Raw genomic sequence first — 25,283 nt, 5'->3', positions numbered from 1 at the left:
TAATTGCAGCTAAGCATGACAAGTCAAGCCTCCATTAAAAAAAAAAATGATTTGTAGTGGACTATATGTTTGTGTCATTTTACATTCCTGTACACGATTGTAAATAACCAGTTGGCTTTTATTATCCTTGAGTACCCAATAAATATATTTTAACAAAAAGAGAAGAATTTTTTTTTTTCCCTCTACTCACTTGATGACTGTCCCCCTAGCCTGCATGGTACGAGATGTTAGAGATTGTTCCAGTTCCTTGGCATCCACCTTGATGAGGTCTGCTACAAACTTGAGGGAATCCTGGGCATCAGGTGATACGCCACAGCCACCTGACACACAAGAAAATAGGTCATATGATCAATCATGCCACCATAACAATATCCTTCTATTCAATACTACAGGGGAGTCTTTCACAAAGACTGAGATCGACTTTAACTTGGACTTTTCTATGGCAAGCCGTTCATGCCACTGTTTGCTCTCACCACTAACTGGCATTGGTCTGTCAAGGGACGTACAAATGGTGGTCACAAATCTACAGAATTTACAAGTTTTGATGACTCATTATTGAAGGAAAAAATATTATCTGAAAAATTATAAAAATCATCATGGTATTAAGAGCAAACAGAGGCATGAACGACCTCCCATAGTTAAGTCCAACTTAAAGTCAATCTTAGTCTTTGTGAAACACTCAGATCATTTAAGATTTTATCTCTTAAAAGTGGCATTTCCTTGCAAAAAGTTCCTGGGACCCATTTGATCATTTGAGGATTCACCATATAGCAAATGTGAGATTTCCTGGAAATTTTTTGTCTTTTTTTTCTTCATACCTTTACCTCAAAGTTCATTTCTATAACAATATTTTATTGCTGACTCCTGGAAATATACTTAATCTTTAATGCAAGAGAGAAAAAAAAAAGTTATTTTAGAAGCTTTCAGTTAGAATTTACTCCATTAATCCCACACCAGATACCTCAGACTTTTTACATATGTATGTAATGTGATGATTGGAGAAGACACAAAAGCAAGAATGATGAAAATATCCTGGAAACGAATGAAAACCAACAAAGAGATATTGCACATGGCAGGGCGTAAACAAATTGCATTGGTAGGATTAGTTAAGAGGAGAAAAGTCAATTACTTTGGTCATGTTAAAAGGCACCAAAGCCTCTTTAAGGATGTGTTGGAGGGAAGAGGTGGAAGGAACTAGATCAAGAGGGAGACCCAGAATCAACTGGGAAGAGAATGTCAAGAACTGGAGTGGACTAAAACAGCAAGAGTGCACCAGAATGGCAGAAGATGTTGCAATCAACCTCTGAACCGGGAGAAGATACTTAGATAGATACATGTAGAATAATTCCAAGGGACAGCCATGCATTCTTACCCTCCTGGCTGTCATTGCCGGTGAATGCGATGTTCCCAAGATGAAGGACACACGCCACGATACGCAGGATGTCATACTCCTCCTGGGGTTTGAGACCGATCTTCCGGAGTGCATCCACCACTCTCTGGTAACCACGGTAATCATCCACCTGGATGTCATGCAGCGCGCCCTTCTTCTTATACTGTTTGGAGATGAAAGAAATCAGGAGGGAAGGCGAGTTAGGGTCAAGTGATTTCATACTTTGGCCACCCATTATTTCCTTAGTATAGAGAATTGAATGAAATAGAGGAAGAACTAGGGGGGGTCACAAAGATCCTAAGTTGAACTTAACTCTAAGTTGGACTTAAACATTATGGAGAGCCATTTGTAGCCTTAAAATAAAATATATTCGAAAGCAAAAATTCAAGTATTTTAGACTTTTCATAAATCCACATCCACATCAAGAAAATGAAATCTCCATTAAAATAGAAAATACAAATGATTTGAATCAACATTTTATGGCTTTAAAATAAGTTTTACAAAATGTTTTCAAAGATGCTAACGGCTTTCCATAATTGTTAAGTCTAACTTAGAGATAAGTTCAACTTAGGATCTTTGTGAAACACCCCCCTGAAGAAAACTAAGACTCAAAGATATAAGTCTGATTAAATATGTAATTCTAACAATTCACGACAAAAAACAGCACAAAATGCATAAAATATCTCGTTTGGGATAAAGTGTATATCATAACTCATTTGTGTGCATGTGTATGTACAAAGAAATAGTATTGTTTCTGGCATGCAAAAAGATAAATCTTAATGGTTTAGATAAAAACCACATTCTATAACACTTTAAAACTATCACTGAAAAAAAGGTATATACATGTATGCAGCTCCCCTACTCTTCTCCAAGTTAGCGACATATACAGTTACACTCTAAATTTTCGAACATCATGGCTTACAAGCCTTAAATTTCTGTTCAATATACTTTACATATTATATATTTACAACTTATAACAAAAACAAAACACCTGTCATGCATCAGGAAAAAAAATCATATATAAGCATATCCACAAGAATGGGCACAAAAATAAAACATGTCATGGACCAAAATCATTTTTCTCTTAAGCTATCAAATATCCTACATGTAGCCAGATCGGGGAAATGCTCCAACATTCAAAATTTGCACTTTTTCTGAAGAAATTGGCATCACAACCATTTCCCGACAAATATGTCTTATAGCACATTGGTGTTTTTCTTGTCCCACTGTGTACTTGAATGTAACATGCTAAAGGTTATTTGATATACATGCATATAAATGGACAAGTTAATACTCAAAATGGGTATTCTGGAGATTTTGACTCAATTTACACTTTGATTTTATCATTCTAGTAGTAGGATAATTTTACATATTATCACTCAAAGAAAATAAAAAGCTATGAGAATTTCATACATACATATAAGAGCTATTACAACACCATACATATAACTTCTGCATACACTGAATTACAGAACGCATGCAGACAAATATTCATGCAAAATAAAAACATGGCAGGGCACAATATTTGTATTATTTCATTTTCAGACACTCCACTTTAGTTTGTCTTTCTTCACCCATCTGATTGTAAACTGGACTATCCAAAGATAAAGCCATCCAAAGAAAACTTAAAATGATAATTACAATATACAGTAGGCTTTTGGATGCACCATGTGAGAGAGAAAGGGAGAATTGAGTCCTGAAAAGGACTCTCGGTAATCTTTCTTGAGGGTGTGTAGTCCTGAAAAGGACTGTTGGTGTAGTCTTGAAAAAGACTGTTGGTTATCTTTCTTAGCTTATAGTTCTAAGGAGAACTATAGCGCTTGGAGAGGATGGGTGGCAGGAGTGGCTCGACGTTTCGAACAGGTTGACTATCCGTCGTCAATGTTTAAAATTATTTTATTTACTGTAAAATTATGAACACTGATATCTATATATTTTTTTTAATACTTTTTCATTTCTGAATCAGACATCTTTTTTCTGCTCCGGCATCTTGTGGAAATGAGGTAGAAAATGCGTTCTTCATTCCCTTTGTAAAACAATTTTTATGCCTTCATTTTATTTAGTGCATGACAATAAAGAAATTCAATTCAATTCAATTCATGTACAAATTTATTGTGTTTTATTTGCGCTTTATGCTATTTACTTTGTACTTGTGATTGAGTGATTGCCAAATAAATAACAATGGTTGTGGTTGTGGTGGTGGTGGTGGTGGTGGTGGTGGTGGTGGTGGTGGTGGTGGTGATGATGATGATGATGATGATGATGATGATGATGATGATAATGATAATAGTAATAATAATAGTAATAATAATAATAATAATAATAATAGTAATAATAATAATAATAGTAATAATAATAATAGTAATAATAATAATAGTAATACTAATAACAATAGTAATAATATTAATAATAATAATAACAATAGTGATAATAATATTAACAAAAGTACTGTTATAGGACTGGTTGAACGACATCAACATCAGAAAAATGCTGAAAGTGTAAATGTACAGGACAAAAAATAAGGTAACATGTTCAGACAAGCAAAGTGAGGTTGCAAAATAAAAGCATCACAATTTCTCCAAAGCCTGACAAAGTGATCACATGCTCTACTATATCAAAGATGAGATTCAATGAACTCACCAAGTTGAAAAATAGAAGAGGAATATAAAGGAACAATGGGAGGAGTAAGTGGTGTATAATGGAAATATATAAACATGTACTAGTATATGGAATTTAGATTATGATGTACAAAGAAGGGAAGAAGACACAGGGTATCTCAACAGATATGAGCCCTCGATGCACTCCCCAGTGTCATCCATAGGCATATAGAGAATATGACTGCTGTTTAATACTGATTTGAAGACATACTGTATACATGTACAGGTATTGCAGTCAAAGAAGAGAAGGAGTGAGGTTGGTATTGTTTGAAACTTGGCATGCTATATGATTAAATATGAAAAAGGGTATCTGTAATAGCAAGAATTATATTGGCTGAAAAGGTGTCACATGACACTCAACAATTTGTTTTATGTGCACAAGTGTGCAATATAACAACTCTCTTACTGCAAGTACCCATTGTGTTAGCTCCATGCATCTGATGCGAACGCAACCTGAATGTTATTGAGAGGGCCTGACATTCCTAAGGATCACAAATACACTCAATTTTATGTAACAAATATTGCATAAATTTTGTTGTTCATTGCAATATACAAGCAACTTATAAATTGAGCTGCAATTAAGTCTCTCGATCTCGAGTCGACCAATTTGACTTTCCAACATGACGTCATCAGGTCTAAGAATTAGTCTTATCTGTCGTCTTAGCTAAAACAAACTGCTTTACATACTTAGAATACGGCTAAGGCAACTTTCTTAATCTAGACATATTCTTAGACTTAAGAAAAATGTCTTAGAAGTTTATTGAATACGGTCCCTGGGCCCTGTTGCATAGAACTTGCCATTGATTGTAACTTTGCCATCACTATTAATTATCATGGCAACATCACTCAACAGCCAATCAAATCTAGTTTTCCAGTATATCTGTAAAGCGCTTATAGACATCATAGATGTAGCGCTATATAAAAGCGGAATATTAAATCATTATATAATTTCATGGGAGTTACCATTGATGGCAAAGTTACCATCAATAGTAAGTTTTATGCAACAGGACGCTGGTGAAAAATGTTGGCTTTTGGAATCGGGAAGCGCTTTCTCTATCAATACCACCTATTACTGTTTATCATTGGGTGGTCATTATAATTACAGTCAAACTTGTCTATAGCGACCACCCAAGGGAAACACAAAAAGTGGCCTTTGTAGACAGGTAGTCTTTGTAGACAGGTTCCTTTAGTACATGATTCAATAAGAAACCATTTTCAAGGGAAACAACAAACTGGGCCTTTGTAGACAGGTGGTCTTTGTAGACAATGGTCACTAAAGCAGGTTTGAATTGTATAATTTTGTTACGATTGAAGTTGGTTGCCTTACCATTTTGCTCTGCCTGTCTGCTTTCACTTGCTTCTGGGATTCTTTGCCAGCAAAGTACTGAGTGATTCCATTCCGTAAGTACTACAACAAAGCAAATATTGCACGTCAATAATAAATAGTTCATCATTACACTCTTAAACTGTTGCAAATTCAAAAATTAAGAACTCTCCTATTTTTAATCGGATATTGCTCAAACTTTCACTAATTTGTTTCTCTAATTGTTCTGCTTTTATCAAAACCAACTGAATATGAAGGTGGCCTTCCATATTACAGCCTTCGACAAAATTTGTCAGTTCCAAGACAAGAACAATTAGATCCGATAAATACACAACCAAAACCAAATTCTCAATTATCGTGCTTATTGTCGCTTAAAAACCAACCTGATAATCATCGGGGGTTTGGATACGTAGCTTAGTGCGGAGGTCATCTGGAGCACCGGCACACAGGTAATAGAATACATGATAGTTCCTCTCCTCTCCGTTCTGCCAGCAGACTCGTGGTTTCTCCAGTAGATAATGGGATACATAGCCTCCAACAACATCGTGCTGGAATAATAAATATAAAAACAACAATAAACACAAACGCTGAGAAAATATCATCAGCGAGTTATGGTGAGTTGTGGTGAGTTGCCTCAAAGATGCACTCGCAATAAGTCGCAAAAGCTCTTCTTGTAACACGAGATAACTCGGGACAACTCGGTATGGCTCGGCGTAACTCTTTACAACATTCCACGACTCTCCTTGAAGACGTGAGCAGTTCCAAAATTTTCACTGATTCGTTGTAACTCGAGGTGACCTCACTTACACTCGTAATAAGCTCGCGCGGCACTCTTCATAAGATAGCGAGTTGCTACGAGTTATGAAGAATGCAGCGCGAGCTTGTTACGAGTAATGCGAGTTCATTACGAGTGTAGGCGAGTTCACCTCGAATTACAACGAATCGGCGAAAAAAAAAAATGCTCGCGACTTTGAGGAGAGTCGTGGAATGTTGTAAAGAGTTACGCTAAGCCATACCGAATTGTTGCGAGTTGTCCTGAGTTACAAGAAGAGCCGTTTGTGAGTTATTGCGAGTGCCTCTTTGAGGCAAATCACCACAACTCGCCATAACTTGCTAATACAACTCGGCTAAGTGGGAGCCCTGCTTTAGTGTGTAAGGTCAAAAGGAAGGATGCTACCAACCTTCTCTCCAAAGTGCATTTCCATGAACTTTCCAAAGCGACTGCTGTTGTTGTTCCTGACCGTCTTGGCATTGCCAAAGGCTTCTAGGAGCGGGTTAGCCTCAATGATCCTCTGCTCTATGATCCCTGCACTCTGTCCGTGAGACTCTGTCAGATACCTGCATATAGGGGTCAAAGGCAACAACAAACCTCTAATAATAATGCTATGTTATTTGTAGTGGTGGTTATTTTACCGGACTAGTTAAAGCAACCAGAGGACCGACGGCTTCAGGTACTCTCCGAAAGACCTGGTAATGAGGATTAATGCCTAACCAAAGGGCACTAGCGCATTGCCTTGGTTTCGAGCCGGGTCGCCAGACTACGAGACCACTGCTCTACTAACTGAGCTATCGCTTAACATGGTCTTTGCCACTGATCAAGGCAGTCTTGGCATTGCCATAGGCTTTGAAAGAACAGGTTAAGCCTTGACGATCCTCTAGTTACTCTTTGACTTGGTTCATGAGACTTTGTCAGGTACCTTAGGGTCGGAAACACCATTGGACTTTGAGGAATCAGGCTTGCCACTGATTTACACAGTAATGGCATTGCCACCGGAATCTTACAGAAGGAAAGCCTCAAGTATCCTCTACTCTAGGGGAGTGTTTCACAAAGACTAAGATCGACTTTAAGTTGGACTTAACTATGGCAGGCAGTTCATGCCACTGTTTGCTCTCAATATTTACTGCCATTGGTCTCTCAAGGGACGTACAAATAATGGTCTCAAATCTACAGAATTTGATAACTCATTATTGAAGGAAAAAATATTATCTGAAGATCATACTTGAGAGACCAATAGTGAGAGCAACCAGTGGCATGAATGGCCTGTCATAGTTAAGTTCAACTTAAAATCGATCTTAGTCTTTGTGAAACACCCCCCCCCCCCCCTGTGCTCCTGCACCCTGCCTTTGAGACATGTTCCACCATGTAAGGGATTCAAAGGAACGATAAACATTGATTTACGCAAAAGTGATTCAAAAATAATAATAACTAGTTCTTATATAGCATTTTTCAGGCCCAAAGGCCCTCTCAAAGGGCTTTAACAAACAGTCATTCTCCTCACCTGAGTATATACTTGGTAGACTCTGTCTTGCCGGCTCCAGATTCTCCGCTCACGATGATAGCTTGACTCTGTTTGGACGTGATCATCTCACGGTATGACTTGTCAGCTGTCATTAAATCATATGAACATTGAAATATGTTTAGCCTGTGACCAACTCTAATTTACTCTAATTGTGATTTCTGAATATGTGAGCCCAGATAAGAGAAAAAACAAAGATTATAGATGGACTCTAGCTGTACCACATGTTCTTGTCGCTATGAACATCTCCCAGTACATTTAGGTCTTGTCAACTAATTCAATATAAACACAAACATATAGGTAGAAATCTTTTTAATCCATTAGCCACTCTTACATGTTGGAATTACAATTTGTGAATACATGTATGTTTTCACGATTATGGATCCAACAAATGACAGTTAGATTGCTTAATATTTATATCGCTGTGGACTTAACAGCTTTAATAAAGTACAGTCAAACATAAACATTACAAACATGACAATCATTTTAAAGCCCCACTGCACATACTTATAGCTATTTGCGCCCTCTATATAGCAAACAATACCTTATCTGTGACCATTGGTCCCTCATGATCCTCTTCTTCTTATGTTAATTGAGAGCTGATTTGATGAGATAACCACCTGTCAGTGATCTTTCAGGGAGGTCTAATCCCCCCTGGCTAAACTATTGCAGACAGGCTTTAACCCATGTATGCAAATAAGACAGGTTTTGATGAAAATAAGACATTAGAAAGGCTTTACAATTTTGTTCAATACTTAAATGTCTGGAATGGTATATAGAGCCACTTCATCGCTTTGTGACGATATACATTCACCTTAAATGTAATTAAATTCTAATAATATAGTTGGGAGGATTAAGGAATCAATCAGATCAGTTTTTCCCAATTTTTATCATGAATAATTGTCCGTTTTCACTCAAATTTTCAGATTATCTTTATTTGTACATCTAGCATTGAAGTCACTACCTTAACACCACTATCTCTCATCTGAACAATGTTACAAAGTCCCATTAAAATGCATCATGATAAGTGTTACCAATTAAGATCAGTCTTTTGTGCAGTCTTTTCATCGTGGAACATTCATCAGAAAGCACTTTCTAAAAAGGAGAATACCATACAGCTCTAACTGCACTGCCTCCTTTCAGTTAGAACTTTTTCATGCCGGAGATGTTCATCCAAATCCAGGGCCCCATATGCAAGATGGATGTGTTTCTTCCACATCCGCCATTCATCGTGCTACTCATCAAGTTCAACGTTACATCAAATATACCCCAGCTGAACTTCTGAAATGGAGACATTCCAAGGCACAGCTTCCACGGGATATTTGCGACATCATTCATTCTTATGGAATTCACCGAAAGAAAACACGCAGAGGGACTCGAGGTGGCTACGGAAAAGCCAGCATCAGACACGAGAAACAGTCAAATATATCCGTTACACTTCAGCTCTGTACTGTAACTTCACCGATATCCGTGGTCACATCCGGAAGAAGAAGACCAAGACACACCAACGAAGATCGGTCACAAGGATCTAATCGGAACAATTTGATATATCCTTCTCAATATAATCCTAATGTAAAGTCTGGCATAACATGTTCTCTTTGGAATGCTCATTCTATAAGAAATAAGACAGTTGATCTGGTTGATTATATTTGTGAACATGACACTGATGTAATGATTTTAACTGAGACGTGGCTAAACAAAAATGATAATGTTGTCATAGGTGAGTGTACCCCTCCTGGTTATACTTTCCTAAATGAGCCTCGTGACTCTAGTACTCGTGGAGGCGGAATTGCTATGTTGTTTAAAACTCCACTTAAGATGCGTATTAGGCGAAATGATGATCTAGTTTACTCTACATTCGAATGCGTACATATCACTAATAGTTCTTACTCAGTCAATTTTATAGTTGTATATAGGCCACCCCCATCACCAATGAATGGATTCACTAATGCAGATTTTCTTAGTGAATTTGATGATTTTGTAAATGAAGTATCTCTTCTTCCAGGAAAGCTAATTTTACTGGGTGATTTTAATGTCCACTGGGATAATCCCTCTAAAAATGATGTTATTCATTTCTCTTCAACAACAACTGCTGCTGGTTTTGCTCAATGTGTAAATGGCCCAACACATAGTCTTGGGCACACCTTAGACTTGGTGTTTACCCGCTGTGATGAATCTGATAAATCTTTGCTTAAGGATTGTTACATTGATGAAACATGTATGTCTGATCATCATATTGTGTGTTTCACTTTGCAGCTTCCAAAACCTATACCTATGCAAACTGTATCAACTCTTCGCAACTATCGTAAAATCGATAAGAATCAATTTGTTAACTCACTAACTGAGTTGTTATCATCCAAACCAATCAATGTGGATGTTGACCCTTTGTTCGAATGGTATGAATCTGGAATGGAAGAATTGTTAGACACATATGCACCAGCAACAATTAAGACTCGACCTGTAAAGAATCGAATGCCTTGGTTTAATGACTCAATTCATACTGCTCGCCGAGAGCGACGTCGAGCAGAACGAAAGTGGCGGAAATCAAGATCTGATCAGGATCGTGAATTGTATATGAAAGAAAAGAGATATGTCTGTGAACTCATTGAAACCGCCAAAGAAAGCTATTTCAAAGATAAACTAGCTTCTTGTAGTAGCAAGGATGTTTATCGCACTATTAACTCTCTTTTAAACAAGAAATCAAATCATCTTCCATTCTATGATTCTGCTGCTCGTCTAAGTTATCAATTTTCTAAATATTTTGTTGAAAAAATTGATACCATTCGTGATCAACTTGATAGCCTTCCTGTTATGCCATTGCCTGACTTCAATAATACTTTGAATGATGATATACCATCGCTTGAAGTCTTAAGACCAGTTTCCCAAAGTGATCTTTTGAAAATCATTACAAGATCTCCTAGTAAATCTAGTCGTTTAGATCCTATACCGACATGGTTCTTGAAAGAGAATATTGATCATCTTCTACCTGTACTCACTAATATTGTGAATATCTCCTTATCATCTGGTATCTTTCCTAAAGGAGCTCATCGTGCTGTAATTAAACCTCTCTTGAAAAATGCATCCATGGATAAGAATAATATTAAGAACTATAGACCTGTGTCTAATTTAACGTATGTAGGAAAACTCATTGAGAAAGTAGCTTGCTCAAGACTAATGGAGCATGTTGAAGCTAACAATCTTGCTGACCCATTTCAGTCTGCATATAGACCCCGACATAGCACAGAAACTGCTTTGATCAAGGTGAAGAATGATATTATGTTTTCACTTAACTCAAACAAAGTAATTCTTGTGGTATTATTAGACTTGTCAGCAGCCTTTGATACCATCGACCATCATATCCTAGTCTCTCGTTTATCAACGAGGATTGGTATCAAAGGCACTGCCTTAAAATGGTTCCAGTCTTATCTCGATGGCTGGTCAACACAAGTAGACATTGCAGGGGAATTGTCTGCGCCTATCATTTCCAAGTTTGGTCTGCCACAAGGTTCTGTAGTAGGTCCTGTTGGTTTTACAATTTACACCCTCCCGGTTAGTGATATTACTCAGCATCATAATGTGTCATACCATGTATATGCGGATGATATACAGTTATATGTTTCATTTGATCCCAAAATACGTGGTGAATTAGATTGTGCATTGTTGTCACTGCAAAACTGCATCTGTGATATAAAGAATTGGATGTCCATTAACAAGTTGAAATTGAACGACAGTAAGACAGAGTTTTTTATTGCTGCTTCACCACACAATTTCAGAAAATTGCCAGACATAACTCTCACCATAGGAAATATTTCCGTAAAACCTACAGACACAATTAAAAACTTGGGCGCATTCTTTGATGTTCATATGAGTATGAATTCACATATTAACAATGTTAGTAGAACGGTCACTTTTCACTTAAGGAACATATCACGAATTCGTAGATATATTGATCAATCAACTTGTCATCATGCTGTAAGGTCTTTAATTCTCTCTAGACTTGATTATTGTAATGGTCTTCTTTCCTCTCTTCCAAAGTTACATGTAAACCGTCTCCAGCGCCTACAAAACTGGGCAGCACGTCTTGTGTTTGAGGTCGGTAGAAGTCATTCAGCTCAACCATTAATTAATTCCCTTCACTGGCTTCCAATTCAACAGCGAATCATTTTTAAGTTACTCTTATATGTCTATAAATCATTGCACCACCTAGCTCCTAATTACCTGTCTAATTGTTTAACTTTATATACACCAAGCAGAAATCTCAGATCTTCAAATGATAACCTCCGTCTAAATTATCCAATTACACGTGTCCAAGCCGGGGATAGGACTTTCACGGTAGCAGCATCCAAAGGGTGGAATAATCTCCCCATGTCCATCAGACAATCTGCCTCTATCGATATTTTTAAGAAGGCTCTGAAAACTCATCTCTTTCCATGAATTCTCCTCTATGTTTAATTATTTAATTTAATCAATTGAATTTAATATTTTATATGGAATATCTAATTGTAGCCTTTAATTACTACATGTATTAAAGACCAATAATATTATTTGATGTTAGCGCTCTGAGCCTTATGGGAATGGCGCCCTAAATGTTCATTGTATTGTATTGTATTGTATAAGACCACGTGTAGGGCGTACACATGGCCCTAGTTTCTGAATCATAGTGCAAAGTTCAAAATCAATGACTATATCAAAGCTCTTATCAAACTGTAGGGTATATACACTGTAGACATATGTGTAGTGTAGAATATATAATGTATGAAAGTCAACATATGGTCCATTGATCAATAGGATACAAAGTAAACATGGGCATGTCTATGGTAAGCAGTGAATGACCCGTTTATTAAAGCAGGTAATTGTCATGAGACCCCAAGGGGGGGGGGGGGGGGTGCTCAGATTTTTAAGGGTCATTTTGGCGGATTTTCTCAAGGTAAAGCCCATTTTTCAAAATTGGCAAACGCCCAACAATTTTCAAAATTTTGAAAAATATGAAAAAGCACACCCATGTTTAGAGATTTTTAGTGAAAAAGTTACCCATTAGCGGCACATCCCTGTATGTCTTAATATGTGAGTACCCCCTCCCCCCCCCCCCCCAATGAGACTAGGTTTGAGACTATATATATATATATATATATATATATATATATAATAGGCTTATGCATGCAAATGCCATGCATAATGGTCCATTGTCAAGTCTGCAAATACATGTACATGCCATGTCCAGTGGGTGGTCAAGACGCTGGCTGACCACTGCCACATTCTATACTGTAAAACTATTCACTTTCACTTGTGTTAAAGTTGCTCATCCACTACTCCAATGCTCATGGATGCCTCCTCCATAAGCCATATAAAGGGAAAGATCAGTTCTGGTCACGCGATTGCATTGTGAAAGAAACGTCGTGGAATCGATCAGAAAAGGTTGATCATCTATTGGTGTGTATACTGCAAGGTTTTGGAATCATCAAAATGATAAGAAATTTGGCCCAGTCTTGGTAAAGTTACTGCTTGTAACTTTACCAAGACTGTACACAGAAAGAGTATATAGGGACTACGCGACACATGCGCGATATCTATCAGGTCCAAATAGATATAAATATTACCAAATAGATATAATAATATACCAAATATTTAAATTAGTAGGCGGTTTCCCGGCAAAATTTGTATTATTACGTATTAGTCAAAACCTATTCTTTCACATGATTGGTAATAAGAGCTTCCATTTCATTTTTTGAGAGGGGGGCGTTTCCAAAACTGATCTTTACCTTTAACCTTGAGCCTAATTAGCCATCTGTACTGTACCTTATGGATCAACATGCATGTGATGTGCAAGTACAATGTACATCAAATTACAGTATAATCACCTCCCTGGTATAATTGACCAATTAATTAGCCACATAATGCAGTAATTACACTTAAATGCAGATTGGAAAGGCAGCAAATTGCCTATTTAGCAGTTCACCACATATCGCTTAACAAAAATTGTTAAACATGCATTCCAGGTTCATGTCATATGACAAAATATATAGGAATCGATTGCAAGTCCTTAAATCATAAATAGCCCAATTTCATAATGTAATTATCAAATTTAATGCCATGTTATACACTATTTTCTTCAAAACCTGTTACAAATCATTGTATTTCAAAAGTCAGAATGTTTGTCCTACCTAGCAACACTTAATGTAAATGCAATTTACTTGATACATGCAATGCACATTCTGACCATTAGAGTATAATTATTTTTCACAGGTGAATGAAATAATGTGTGACGTGGCACTTAATAACGATCTGATATGCAAGTTTGATCCGAATCAACTGTAATGTGGCCACTTCTTTGTGACGTTCATCTATATACATGCACGTCATATTTACATGTAAACGTATGTATGCTTTCTAAAAGAAAGAAACTGTTATCAATATCAACAAAGCTTCTATTACAGTGTGTATATGCACACTGTAACTATCTGCAAACATCATACCATACATGCATGAGCGAGCATAGTCATGAAACAAACAACGAGTCTCTCAAAGAAAATTGCAAAAAAATGGGGCATCTGGCAATCAAAATGGTGATGAGCATTAGTTGGAGGTATCCAATGGCTTTTCCTTAAGTTCATATCTTATCGATGGTTTATATGAACATTTTGGACAATAAACAGTTTTTTTTTTTGCTGAGTGTATATTGAAAAACTTCTTTCCTGCATTTTTGTCTTCACGTTCTCTACATACCTGTACATATCTTCTTCCCATTTATTTCACTCTCACTGAAACCACGGAAAAAAATACTTTAACATTTTCTGGGGCTACTTTTCAAGCTTGCTTGCATGAAAATAACACTCTTTAATTTGTTTTGCATTGAACTCTATGCAAATTTGTTGGGGCTCTTTTATGACTTTCAGGGGCTCTTTTTAGCATTTCGGGGGCTAATTCGCCCCAAGCCCCTGTGTATTTTTTTTCACTGATTGAAACTACTTACCTATAGCAAAGACATGAGGCGGTAGTGTGCCGAGGGACTTTCCTTGGTATTTCTTGATGTTGCTGGACGTGTAGAGATCCCCCATCTGTTTGTATGGGTTCACAGCTATTAGGATGTTGGCCACATATGTCTAAAGAAAAAAAGATCATTACAAGACACCATGATCTCCAAACCTCCATTGTCAATGCAGTCATACAGTTGGTAATTTTTGTTTGTTTAAAGTATTATGAATAGTTATGAACAACTTTCAGCAGCAATACAACTCTCAGATTTGAGTTTTATTTGTTTTCACTTTGTTTGATTATTTGTTTGTTTTTACTTTTGAATGACACATACCCAAGTGGATACAGTTCAGTGAACAAGAATGTATTGTAATTGCATACATTGTGTGAAGGTTTGTTATCGTAAACAAAACAACCAACTGTTAATCACACATGTCAAATTACAGTATAGAACTGATAATACGTGTAATTAGTGCGGCATACTATGTATCATTTTTCTCATGAGGAAGGTAAATTAAGGCTATAAATGTCAAGAGGCATAAGGAAATAAAAATTAAAAGAAATATATAATTAGCCTATGACAAGTACATTTACTTGGAATTCAATGAGGAAAGAGCCGGTACATGTACATTTAAATGTATTCAGGAAAACTATATTTAAAGAACATGCAGTCATTAATTTTCACTTCTCCTTTACTTTGAAGTCAGTCAAGCTTTTCCTTTTAAAGCCAAAGCAAAATAAAATCAACGTCATGTTTAAAGTGAATCAAGTTGCATTGTACAAGACAGTGGAAAATAAATATAAATGTAAGGGGGCAAAACAAAACAGCCCCCAACATGATCGATCTCATTAACCTGAATTCTGGCAGACATATTACATCTAACACATACTACACATCTTATATTTAGACAAGAATTTGTAATGCTGTTCTTAAGGAAACAAGACTTTAACAATTGCAATGATAAACTAGATTCCAAGTAAGTTGAATTAATTTTGGAGCACACTGTGGGCTTTTAATATGATTCAACATCCTGCTTTCCTTTGCTAAGAAAATCATATTATTTCTATTCAACTACAAATATGCTGATAGGCAATGCATGAGCACATTCTTCTTCTTTTTCTATCAATGGGCCTCAGGGAGCACAGTATGTATCACACAATAGCCTACTGTGAGTCCATTCATGATGTCATATGAGTATTATTCATTAAAAAGTTTTTCCAATGGGCACCATAAGGTCCCTGTATCAAAGACTACATGGGAATATAAAGAGAATTCATTTGTCAACTGATTAAACTAAACTGCATCAGCCTGTACGCAAACTGTATTTTGCCTGTTTGGAGCCAGAAGGGCATTAATTCAGTGTAAAATGACATGAGATACATGTACATGAACGTTGTAATACCCTTCTGGCTCCAGACAATTATGGAAAAAAAGATGATAATTTTGTACTTACGTAGATGCTATTTTTCTTGTAGCGTAGCCGGAGGTTGTTGAGTAACGTGGCCTCATTCAGATACATCAAGGAGCCTGGAGAGAGAGAAGATGAAAGAGTCTGTCAAATTAAGTTGTAGGAGGGTAGATAGATGAGAGAGAGACAGAGAGAGACAGAGAGACAGAGAGACACACACACACAGACAGAGAGAGATAGACAGAGAAACAGAGAGTGAGACAGAGAAAAAGAGAGAGAGAGTGAAAGAGAGAGAGAGCGAAAGAGAGAGAGAGAGCGAAAGAGAGAGAGAGAAGAGGGCAAAGAAATGATATTAAAAGCAAAGAGGTAAAACAGATGGAAAAGTAGCAGAGATGGACAAGATGAGACAAAAGCAAATATAGAAACGAAGACAGGTAGAGAGAGAGAGAAAGAGAGAGAGACAGAGACAGAGAGGAAGAGACAGAGACAGAGACAGATGAACATAACATGTGCATAATTCGATTTTGACATGATGAAACTGAGTGACAAAAATGCATTATGTAAAACAGTCACACATCAGTCTAGAATTTAAAAGATTATCCAATCTGTATAACTTCAACATTGAATAATGACGAATATGATCATGTTCCCCCTAAAATACAATTCGCCATTAAAAAGAAAAAAAGAAGCACGACATTATCACTCCCATATTGCTGCATTAAACCAAGAACAATTCACAATGACTTGCTATCAATCATTATTTAAAATAAAGAAAAAGAAACAAAAACACAAAACAAAAAAACTCAAAATGAAAAGGGCTGTAACTTACAATTATCATCCACTACTTTAGCTTCATCATCTTCTGCTGGGAAGACCCTATCATACGATGCACTCACAGCCTGGATAGATAGACAGAGGAAAAGAGAGAAAGATTGTGTAATAAAGATCATTACAACAACAACAATGACCATAATAATTTAAATAATACTATGATAATAATAAATAATCATAACAGCAGCGATGATGATAGTCGTAATAGGAAATATCATAAAAATACTAATACCATAATTAACAGTGTATAAACCGCCCTCGTGTATTAACCGCACCCCTCTTTTTCGCCCTAAAAAAATATATTCTCTATCGGCAGCAAGCCAGGTCCATGTTAATAAACCCACATGGGAAGGCTTTTCATTTAACTGCGAGGTGCAGCTGAATGTGTAAGATCATTAATGTAAATTAAAAAACAGTAGAGGACCTAGGATAGAACCTTGTGGTACGCTGTGTAATAGAAGAAAAATTGGAGGAATTATTATTATAAACTACATATTGAGATCTATCACAAAGATTACTTTCAAACCAAGATGACAGACAAATTTGAGTGTTGTTCTAGTTTCCGAGTGGTGAATCAACACACTGATTACTGAGCTGGGAGACATTGCCAGGCATAGCGCCAGGTGGAGGGGCATAAATCGAAACTTTATTTATTTTTATTTTTATTTTGTGTGTGTACCGTGTATAAGAGACACCCCTGACTTTGAATTTTTTTAGGCAGCAAAAATGTGTGGTTAATAAGACGTTAATTACGGTGATTACAAAGATAATAATAACACGAAATACAACAGCAACAAGAACAACAACAATGACAGCAATGATATTTTGTTGGGAATACCAATTGGTATGATTGTCTCAAAATTGTCACTCTCATCTAAAGCCAGAGACAAGAGAGATAAAGCAAAGCCCTGCATGGCTTTGTCAAACTGATCTGAAAGCTCATATTTCTTCAATCCTTTATGTCTGTGATCCAATTGTCTTTGTCGGTTTCATGTTAAAATAAAATCATTATCGGTATGCACAGTGTACATGTACATGTATGCAAGGCAGAAGAGAGATTTTTTAGATTCTAAATTCCAATCGCTCACCCATAGACAGGCAAATGGATGGCAAAATGTAATTATCGATCATACACTGTACATGTATACACATCTAAAATGCACCAAATATACATGTACATTGCAGGTCTATCCATTCCAACTCAGAGATATATTGTGAAATCCCTTTAAAGGTAAGACCAGTTATGGTCATGCGACTGCATTGTGAAAGAAACGTTGTGGAATCGATCAGAAAAGGTTGATCATCTAGCATCTAGCATTTGCAAGGTTGTGGAATCATCAAAATGATAAGAAATTTGGCCCATTCTTCGTAAAGTTACAAGCACTATACACAGAAAGATGTATATGGGACTACCCTATATCTCTCACAGACCATGAGAGAAACAAATTTACCAAATATATGAATTAGTAGGCGGTTTCCTGGCAAATTTTTTATCATCATGTATTAGTCAAAACATATTCTTTCACATGATTGGTAATGAGAGCTTCCATTTCATTTTTTGAAATTGGGGCGTTTCCAATACTGGTCTTTACCTTTAAAGCATACGGTAATGAAAATGTTCTTGGAACAATATTTCAAGCAATATTTGATAAATTGTGTTGTTCTTGAAATGCCCATGCACAAATTTTCTAATTATGCTCCGATCTGTGGTTGCATCCATGGTCATGTATTAGGTTTGTGTATGCCATTATTGACTTTGCGTTTTCAGTAACAGATCCATATAGGATGAGTATTGAGAATCAGATAAAACCACAAGAACTAAAATTAGGTTTGATATTAAAGAGAAGGTTGAGTTCTGGGAAGAGGTGAAAAATAATTTGTGAGCGTTATTATTATGCAAGTGTGGAAGAACATCAGATAAAACATGTTCCCTGAAAAGCATAGCTCTTCAAATACCTTCATATTCTAAATATGGCATGTAACATCGTAAAAATCAGGACGGATTTTTACGCCACGTGGTCGTGTAGTCCCATATACATCTTTCTTTCTGTGTACAATGCTTGTAACTTTACCGAGACTTGGCCAATTTTTTATCATTTTGATGATTCTGGAACCTTGTAATATACACACAAATACTTATATGCTAGATGATCAATCTTTTCTGATCAATTCCACACCGTTTCTTTCACAATGCAATCGCATGACCAGAACTCAACTTTATCTTTAAATTGGTACAGGTGAAATTGCTTTGTAAGCTACACTGTACATACACATGTAGTATCTCAATTTTTAATTTTCATAATTATGGATGAAAGAAAAAATTCAATTGAAAAAGGATAGCCCTTAAACTGATATTATATTGCTATCGTATCGTATCATACATCATAAAAGACCAAAACTACATTTGTACAGAGGTACAGTACATGTAGTAGTAGTACACTAATTAATTTGGAGTCTGGACCCAAATTTCTGTCAACAAATGCTAGTGTATCCCTATCCTATCCTATCCACCCGTAACAGTAATTTCCATTATTTTGCAGTTTTCACCAAGATGCAGTTAATATCACTGATTTAAAAAAACCTCAAAATGCACAGTAAATATTCTTATCAATATTTAAAACACTGGCTATTCCAAAAATCTTCTTGAAAGCAGGATCACCTTATAACATTATTTTTCTCCTTTCACAGGATAAATTGTACATGTACACATACACATGTACAGTGCATCCCAGAAAAAATGAAACCAAGAATTATTGATGATTTATCTTAACTTAGTCACATTTATAATTAATAAATGACACATACACCCTGTACTTAGAAAGCTAAGATCCTCTTCTTTCATTTGATGCAACTTACAAATGTACATGATGAATATTTCACACATGAGTGATTAAAATGAATTTGAAGAGAGGAAACCAAAAAGTCATTTTGCGGACGGTATCTGAATTTCAAAGAGAAAATCACAAAAATATAAAGGTGAGTTTGTGCCCTTTCATATGACACCTCAATCAGGAAAAATGAGCAAGGAATGACAAACACAATTGTGATGAAGTTATGATAAAACATGAATAATTCTCGGTTTTGTTTTTTCTGGGACGCACTGTACGTACTACATGTAGTATGTCCCTATGATTTTGGGACAGATTAATTTGATATGCTGCCCTTATTATGCACACTGACTTCTCCCCAATGCCCTAACAGCCAACTCTGCATATTGGCTACTCAACACAGGCAGGAATGGAATTGCATTATTCTTAGTTACCATGGTAACGTAGCTAGATGCACCTTCAATCATTTCAGCATCTTACCACGAACCTTGAAAAGTCACTTGATGCCTGGATGAGTGCTTTGAATTTTAATCATGACATACATGTAATGCATTTATTTGTAATATTCTTGTAAGGCATGTATCGCCGTAGGGAGGACACACCTTCATCTTGGAAAGAAGACAGCATGTACCAGAACACATGAACTAGTAGTGTTAATTCAAATAATACTTTATGTCAGTGGCAGATCCAGGATTTTTTTTGTCTATGGTGAGGTGGGGGGGTGGGGGGGGGGGGGGGGGGGGGGGGGGGGGGGGGGGTTGAAATCACCCGGCCCACTCGGCCCCCACAGAAAAGAGAAGAAACAGAAAAGAGTACAATGAATGAATGTACCATGCTTGTACAATGTATTTACAAGTCAGTCTGAATTAAACTGTCTAAATTGGATTTTACATGTATGTTTTGTTTTTATCTTTGTCTTTGTCTTTTTCTTTTTGGTTTGCCCATAAAATCATTCAACTCACAATGATAGCGGTTTAATTCATTTAGAAAAGTAGGTACTGTACTTATTATAGTGTGGTTGGGTGTCTAATGCCGGAATACTACAGTGTACCTGGCAAGCATTGTGTTTACTCAAGCTAACGTGTACGCTCAGTCTGGAGAGTAATACAAATAGCTACAGAGTCCAATGATATGACAAAGGGCCAACATATGCAACTATCTACCATTCTACAGGTCTGAACTGTACACCCCTTTTATCAACAGACAAAACACCGGTAGACATTTCACAACTGTGCCAGTTCAGTGGCACCGGCCATTGAATGACTGATCTTTAGAACAGAAGCTCCATCTAGCCTCCATAAAGGGGTTGCAGCGGGGCGGGAGGGAGGGAGGGAGGGAAGGGGGGGGGGGTGGGGAAAAGGCCCCCAGTGCCACTGACACTGACCACTGACTATTTATATATTGTTTATGTTGCTTGTAAATAAGTACGTCATTCGCCAGTGGAGGACGAATTTCTGTACTTTTTTAAATCAGACAATAAATTATCTTGAATCTTGAAGTGAAAAATGGTTTTGCACAAAATTTTACAAAACCAATGAAATTAAATGCCTTTACATGTAATTGTTTCATGGAAATTGGCTCCAAATTAAACTGCGTCTCATGATACAGCACTTGTCTTTTTACAAAGTACATGTACTGTACATCGAATAGCTCTTCTAAAGTTCTAATAATAAACATTGAGGTTGATGTTGTAATTTGTAAATAGTCATTGTATATACTGGTATATCAAATATTGATTTACTTACATGTACATATACATGTACAGTAAGTATAATAACACTGAATGTCTACTCTTTTGATTGAAAAAACAACAACCAAGAAAAATGCAACTGCGCCTTATATGCCTCCGCCTAAATTCAGAAAACATCATTGCAGTGGGTCGAAGCATAACAATTACAGAATTTGACACACCATACATGAGCATGAAGTATCATTATCTTGCTGAACTGTATACTTTCTGTTAAGTTAAATAGTGTAGATTTAAATGGATTTTGTTTTACATGTATGTTACTTCTTACATGGACAAATAAGTTTGAAGGATAATGCTTTGTAGGGGGTGTCACACATAACCGCAGATACGAAGATCATGAATTCCATCCCCGGCACAGCCCCTACATGTACACTATATTTCTAAAGGGGAATACCACTTTTATGATTAGCTGATTATAACAATAGCAGAAAAATGAGAGAAACAAATGAGTGAAACATGAACTGGCAAGCAACACTGTGACGTATCTTGCGAGGTCCTCTCCAATTTGCTCTGTACAGATACTTCATTAATATTCAATTTCTCACTTCTAATGATGGAATAGATTTGTTTCATAGGGTTGTATAAAAACATATTTTCAATAATTATATTTATTTTAGGGTGCGTGTAACATTTTCTTTCATGAAAATAGACATTTCTGAACTTTTTTAGTACAGAGCAAATGGGACGGAACCTTGCAAGATACATGTACATGTAAGTCAGAGTTGCCAATCAGTGTTTGACTGATAGTGATCGCAACTTCAAAAATTTCTTATTTTTAATCAGATTTTGCTCAAACTTTCACTTGAAACTGTTTCTCTTACTTTTCTTCTCCTATCAAAAATGAATTAATATCAGGGTGGACTTCCCCTTTTTAATAATGCAAGACATTTTTTAATCTACATTGCCTCTCTCCACCCAGATGGAACCCGGTCGGAGGTGAAAGCCATTGTAGTTTGCTCAGAATAATCTAGTACATGTTAACGTCTCTAAAAGGTGCCTGACTGGAATCACCGGGAAGTTGGGAATGCACATTTACATTGTACGTGGTCAAACCTGAATCTCATGATCGGGTAATAATATAGCTGTAAAGCGCTTGAAGTTGAAGACATGATTGATGCGTTAAACCATGAGATTTCTCACATATTTACAGGTGTGCTTCAACCCTTCAACATGGATATACTGTACAAACGCCTCTCTAACTGTAATGACAAAAAAAACTGTTTGACTTCATCTGCTTTGACTGCTTGTCAAAATATCAGTCCTTCCGCGTGTCATTAAACACCTATCATAATCTTCAATGTCCACAGTGAAAAAAAATACATGGGGGCTGAGGGCGAAATAGCCCCCTTAAATTTGCATAGAGTTTAATGCAAAATTTTTTTTAGAATGTTATTCTCATGCAGGCAAGGTTGAAAAGTAGCCCCCGAAAAATAAATATTAATTTTTTCCCTGAATGTCCAGTATTGAAGATGATGTTCTATTCTAATAAAACAAATGTGCAGGCACATACATGTACATGTAAACAATGATGTATCATGGCGGTTACTCTCGTGGGTGGCAAATTCCATTTTACAGTTTGAGTGTTGGACAAAGAGTTCTGACTCACAATGGTATTAAATGCTTTACCTCCAGAAACGGAAACAGATACTTTTAGTGTTGATTTTATTCCAATTGGGATAAATCTTTAACCTGATCTCACAGTGAAAAAAACAAACGGTAAAGTGCACCGATCTCCAAATTTTTCCTACATGTGTTTTTGTATGTATCATGTTATTAATTATTTCGTTCATCCATTAGCCCATATATTGCCAGGTAAAGATGTTTACGGTTGATTGGTATATATTCTACCACTACAAATATCAAATGTTTAGGTGATTGGTACGTGTACAAGTCAAATTTCACACCTGAAAAATCCTTTGTGACATCACTTCAAAAGTGTCCATAGCATTTCAAATTCAATTCAATTTATTGAATGTTATTATATTGACAATAAGAACATACAAAATTACCTACAGTGTATAAACATAGCAATATAGTAAAGGTATAAAGAAATTCAACGACAATTAAAGGTATATTACAAAATTTCAACAGAAAGAAGGACAGAACACAATATTTCATCAAAATATGGAGGTACAAACAAAGGCCTATCTTGTCCCTGGAAATATATCATATAATACTGTACATAATATGTACTTGGAGAGGAATACGAAAGAGCTTAGACAAACGCACACATACCTACGCACGCACACACAAGAAGAAGCAAAGTACATACCGGTATACCATAAATCTCTGTGTATAAGACGCACTTTTTTGCCGCAAAAAAAAAATTGAAAGTCGGGATGCGTCTTATACACAGGTACAGCAACAAACTGTCTGTCATCTTGGTTTGAAAGTAATCTGTCTATTATAAATCTCAATATGTGGTGTATAATAATAATTCCTCCAATTTTTCTTCTATTACACACAGCCTACCACAAGGTTCTATCCTAGGTCCTCTACTGTTTTTAATTTACATTAATGATCTTGCCCAATCTTCTAAAAATGACATTGTTTCTAATATTTGTGACAAGTTCACAAGCACAAGTCGGCGCCTTCAACTGCACCTCGCAGTTAAATGAAAGTCCTTCCCCTCGTGGGTTTTTTAGCACGGACCTGGCTTGCTGCAGAGTCAGCAAAAAAAAATAAATAAATAAAAATAATTTGCCCCCAAAATAAGGGTGCGTCTTATACACTGAGATTTGGTTATGAATATTCCATCAGGGGGTGTAAGACTTAATAAATTAATTTTTATATCTTTTTAAAACTCAACTATTTAAAGAAGGGCAACTCTTCATTTCAGACTCATCAATACAATTCACAAACTTAGGACCACTAAATGTGACTGTGGTACAAGAAAATTCATACTTTGATATAAACAAAAAAAGGATAAATAATCTACGGAATACCGTTACAGGATAATAAATGCCTTAAAGGGTTGGGTAACTTTGTCTCAGATTCTGAAACAAAATCCTGGATTTGCTGCAATGATAATTATAAACCTTTAGATCAGTCAGGAACCCCATGACTTTTACAAGCCTATCGCTTGTCTGATTATTGGGGAAAACGAGTATGGTAAAACCGGTCACTCAAAGGTTTTTCCTTTTTTGAGGCACTTCTTAATCATTTTGAAAGCGCAATTTTGTTAGGGCTTCAATATTTAAGTAATATTGACTGCCTTCTGGGCAATACGACATATATCGCCCGAACCGAAGGTGAGGGTGATATGACAAGTCGTATTGCCCTGAATTAGGCAGTCAATATTACTATTATTAACCACATCAGACATCTAGAGCAAACAAGAAACTCTTACTATCTTATACTCTTAAATTATGTAGGCTACACAGGGTTTCCTAGCATTAGAAGTTGCAAAAACATTGTCAAACCAGCACTGTTCATCCAGTGTTTGACAGATTTTCGATACACTGCAAACAGTTTGCCTAGGGTGTGATTGTTACGTCACAATGGAGTTCGCGCAAAGTGCGCATTTTCTAATACACGATGCGCGATGTAAATTACAATAGCTGATGCGCGATGTAAATTACAACTGGCACTACATTATTGCGCACTAGTTTAACACGCATTTTGCCATTGACTTTTCAGAGCGGGCTAAAATATTTGTCCGTTGACTTACTGTATAACCTATATTGCCCACCAAATTACACACAAATCCCATTGACTCTTCTGAGCGGGGTAAAATATTTGCGCATTGGTTTTCTATATAACCTATATTGCCCGCCAAATTACACACAAAATCCCATTGACTTTTCTGCGCGGACTAACTTATTG

At 36.4% G+C, this 25,283-nt stretch overlaps 1 protein-coding gene across 2 annotated transcripts in view; it reads right to left on the bottom strand.

Annotated features, from left to right (window-relative positions):
• Positions 1-25,283, bottom strand: part of LOC373230 (myosin VI) — a 60,792-nt gene that overhangs the window by 31,709 nt on the left and 3,800 nt on the right. For both annotated transcript variants that reach the window (XM_030995391.1, NM_214489.1), the window contains 9 exon segments: positions 16,879-16,948; positions 16,095-16,168; positions 14,639-14,768; positions 7,651-7,756; positions 6,553-6,709; positions 5,755-5,919; positions 5,375-5,455; positions 1,373-1,553; positions 191-320 (listed from right to left, as the gene is read on the bottom strand). In XM_030995391.1, the coding sequence (XP_030851251.1) occupies positions 191-320; positions 1,373-1,553; positions 5,375-5,455; positions 5,755-5,919; positions 6,553-6,709; positions 7,651-7,756; positions 14,639-14,768; positions 16,095-16,168; positions 16,879-16,948 (1,094 nt within the window).

Source organism: Strongylocentrotus purpuratus, unplaced genomic scaffold, assembly GCF_000002235.5.
Source record: "Strongylocentrotus purpuratus isolate Spur 01 unplaced genomic scaffold, Spur_5.0 spur5_contig_853, whole genome shotgun sequence".
Taxonomy (NCBI): domain Eukaryota; kingdom Metazoa; phylum Echinodermata; class Echinoidea; order Camarodonta; family Strongylocentrotidae; genus Strongylocentrotus; species Strongylocentrotus purpuratus.
The sequence above is the reverse complement of the archived record's forward strand: the minus strand, read 5'-3'. Positions and strand labels throughout refer to the sequence as shown.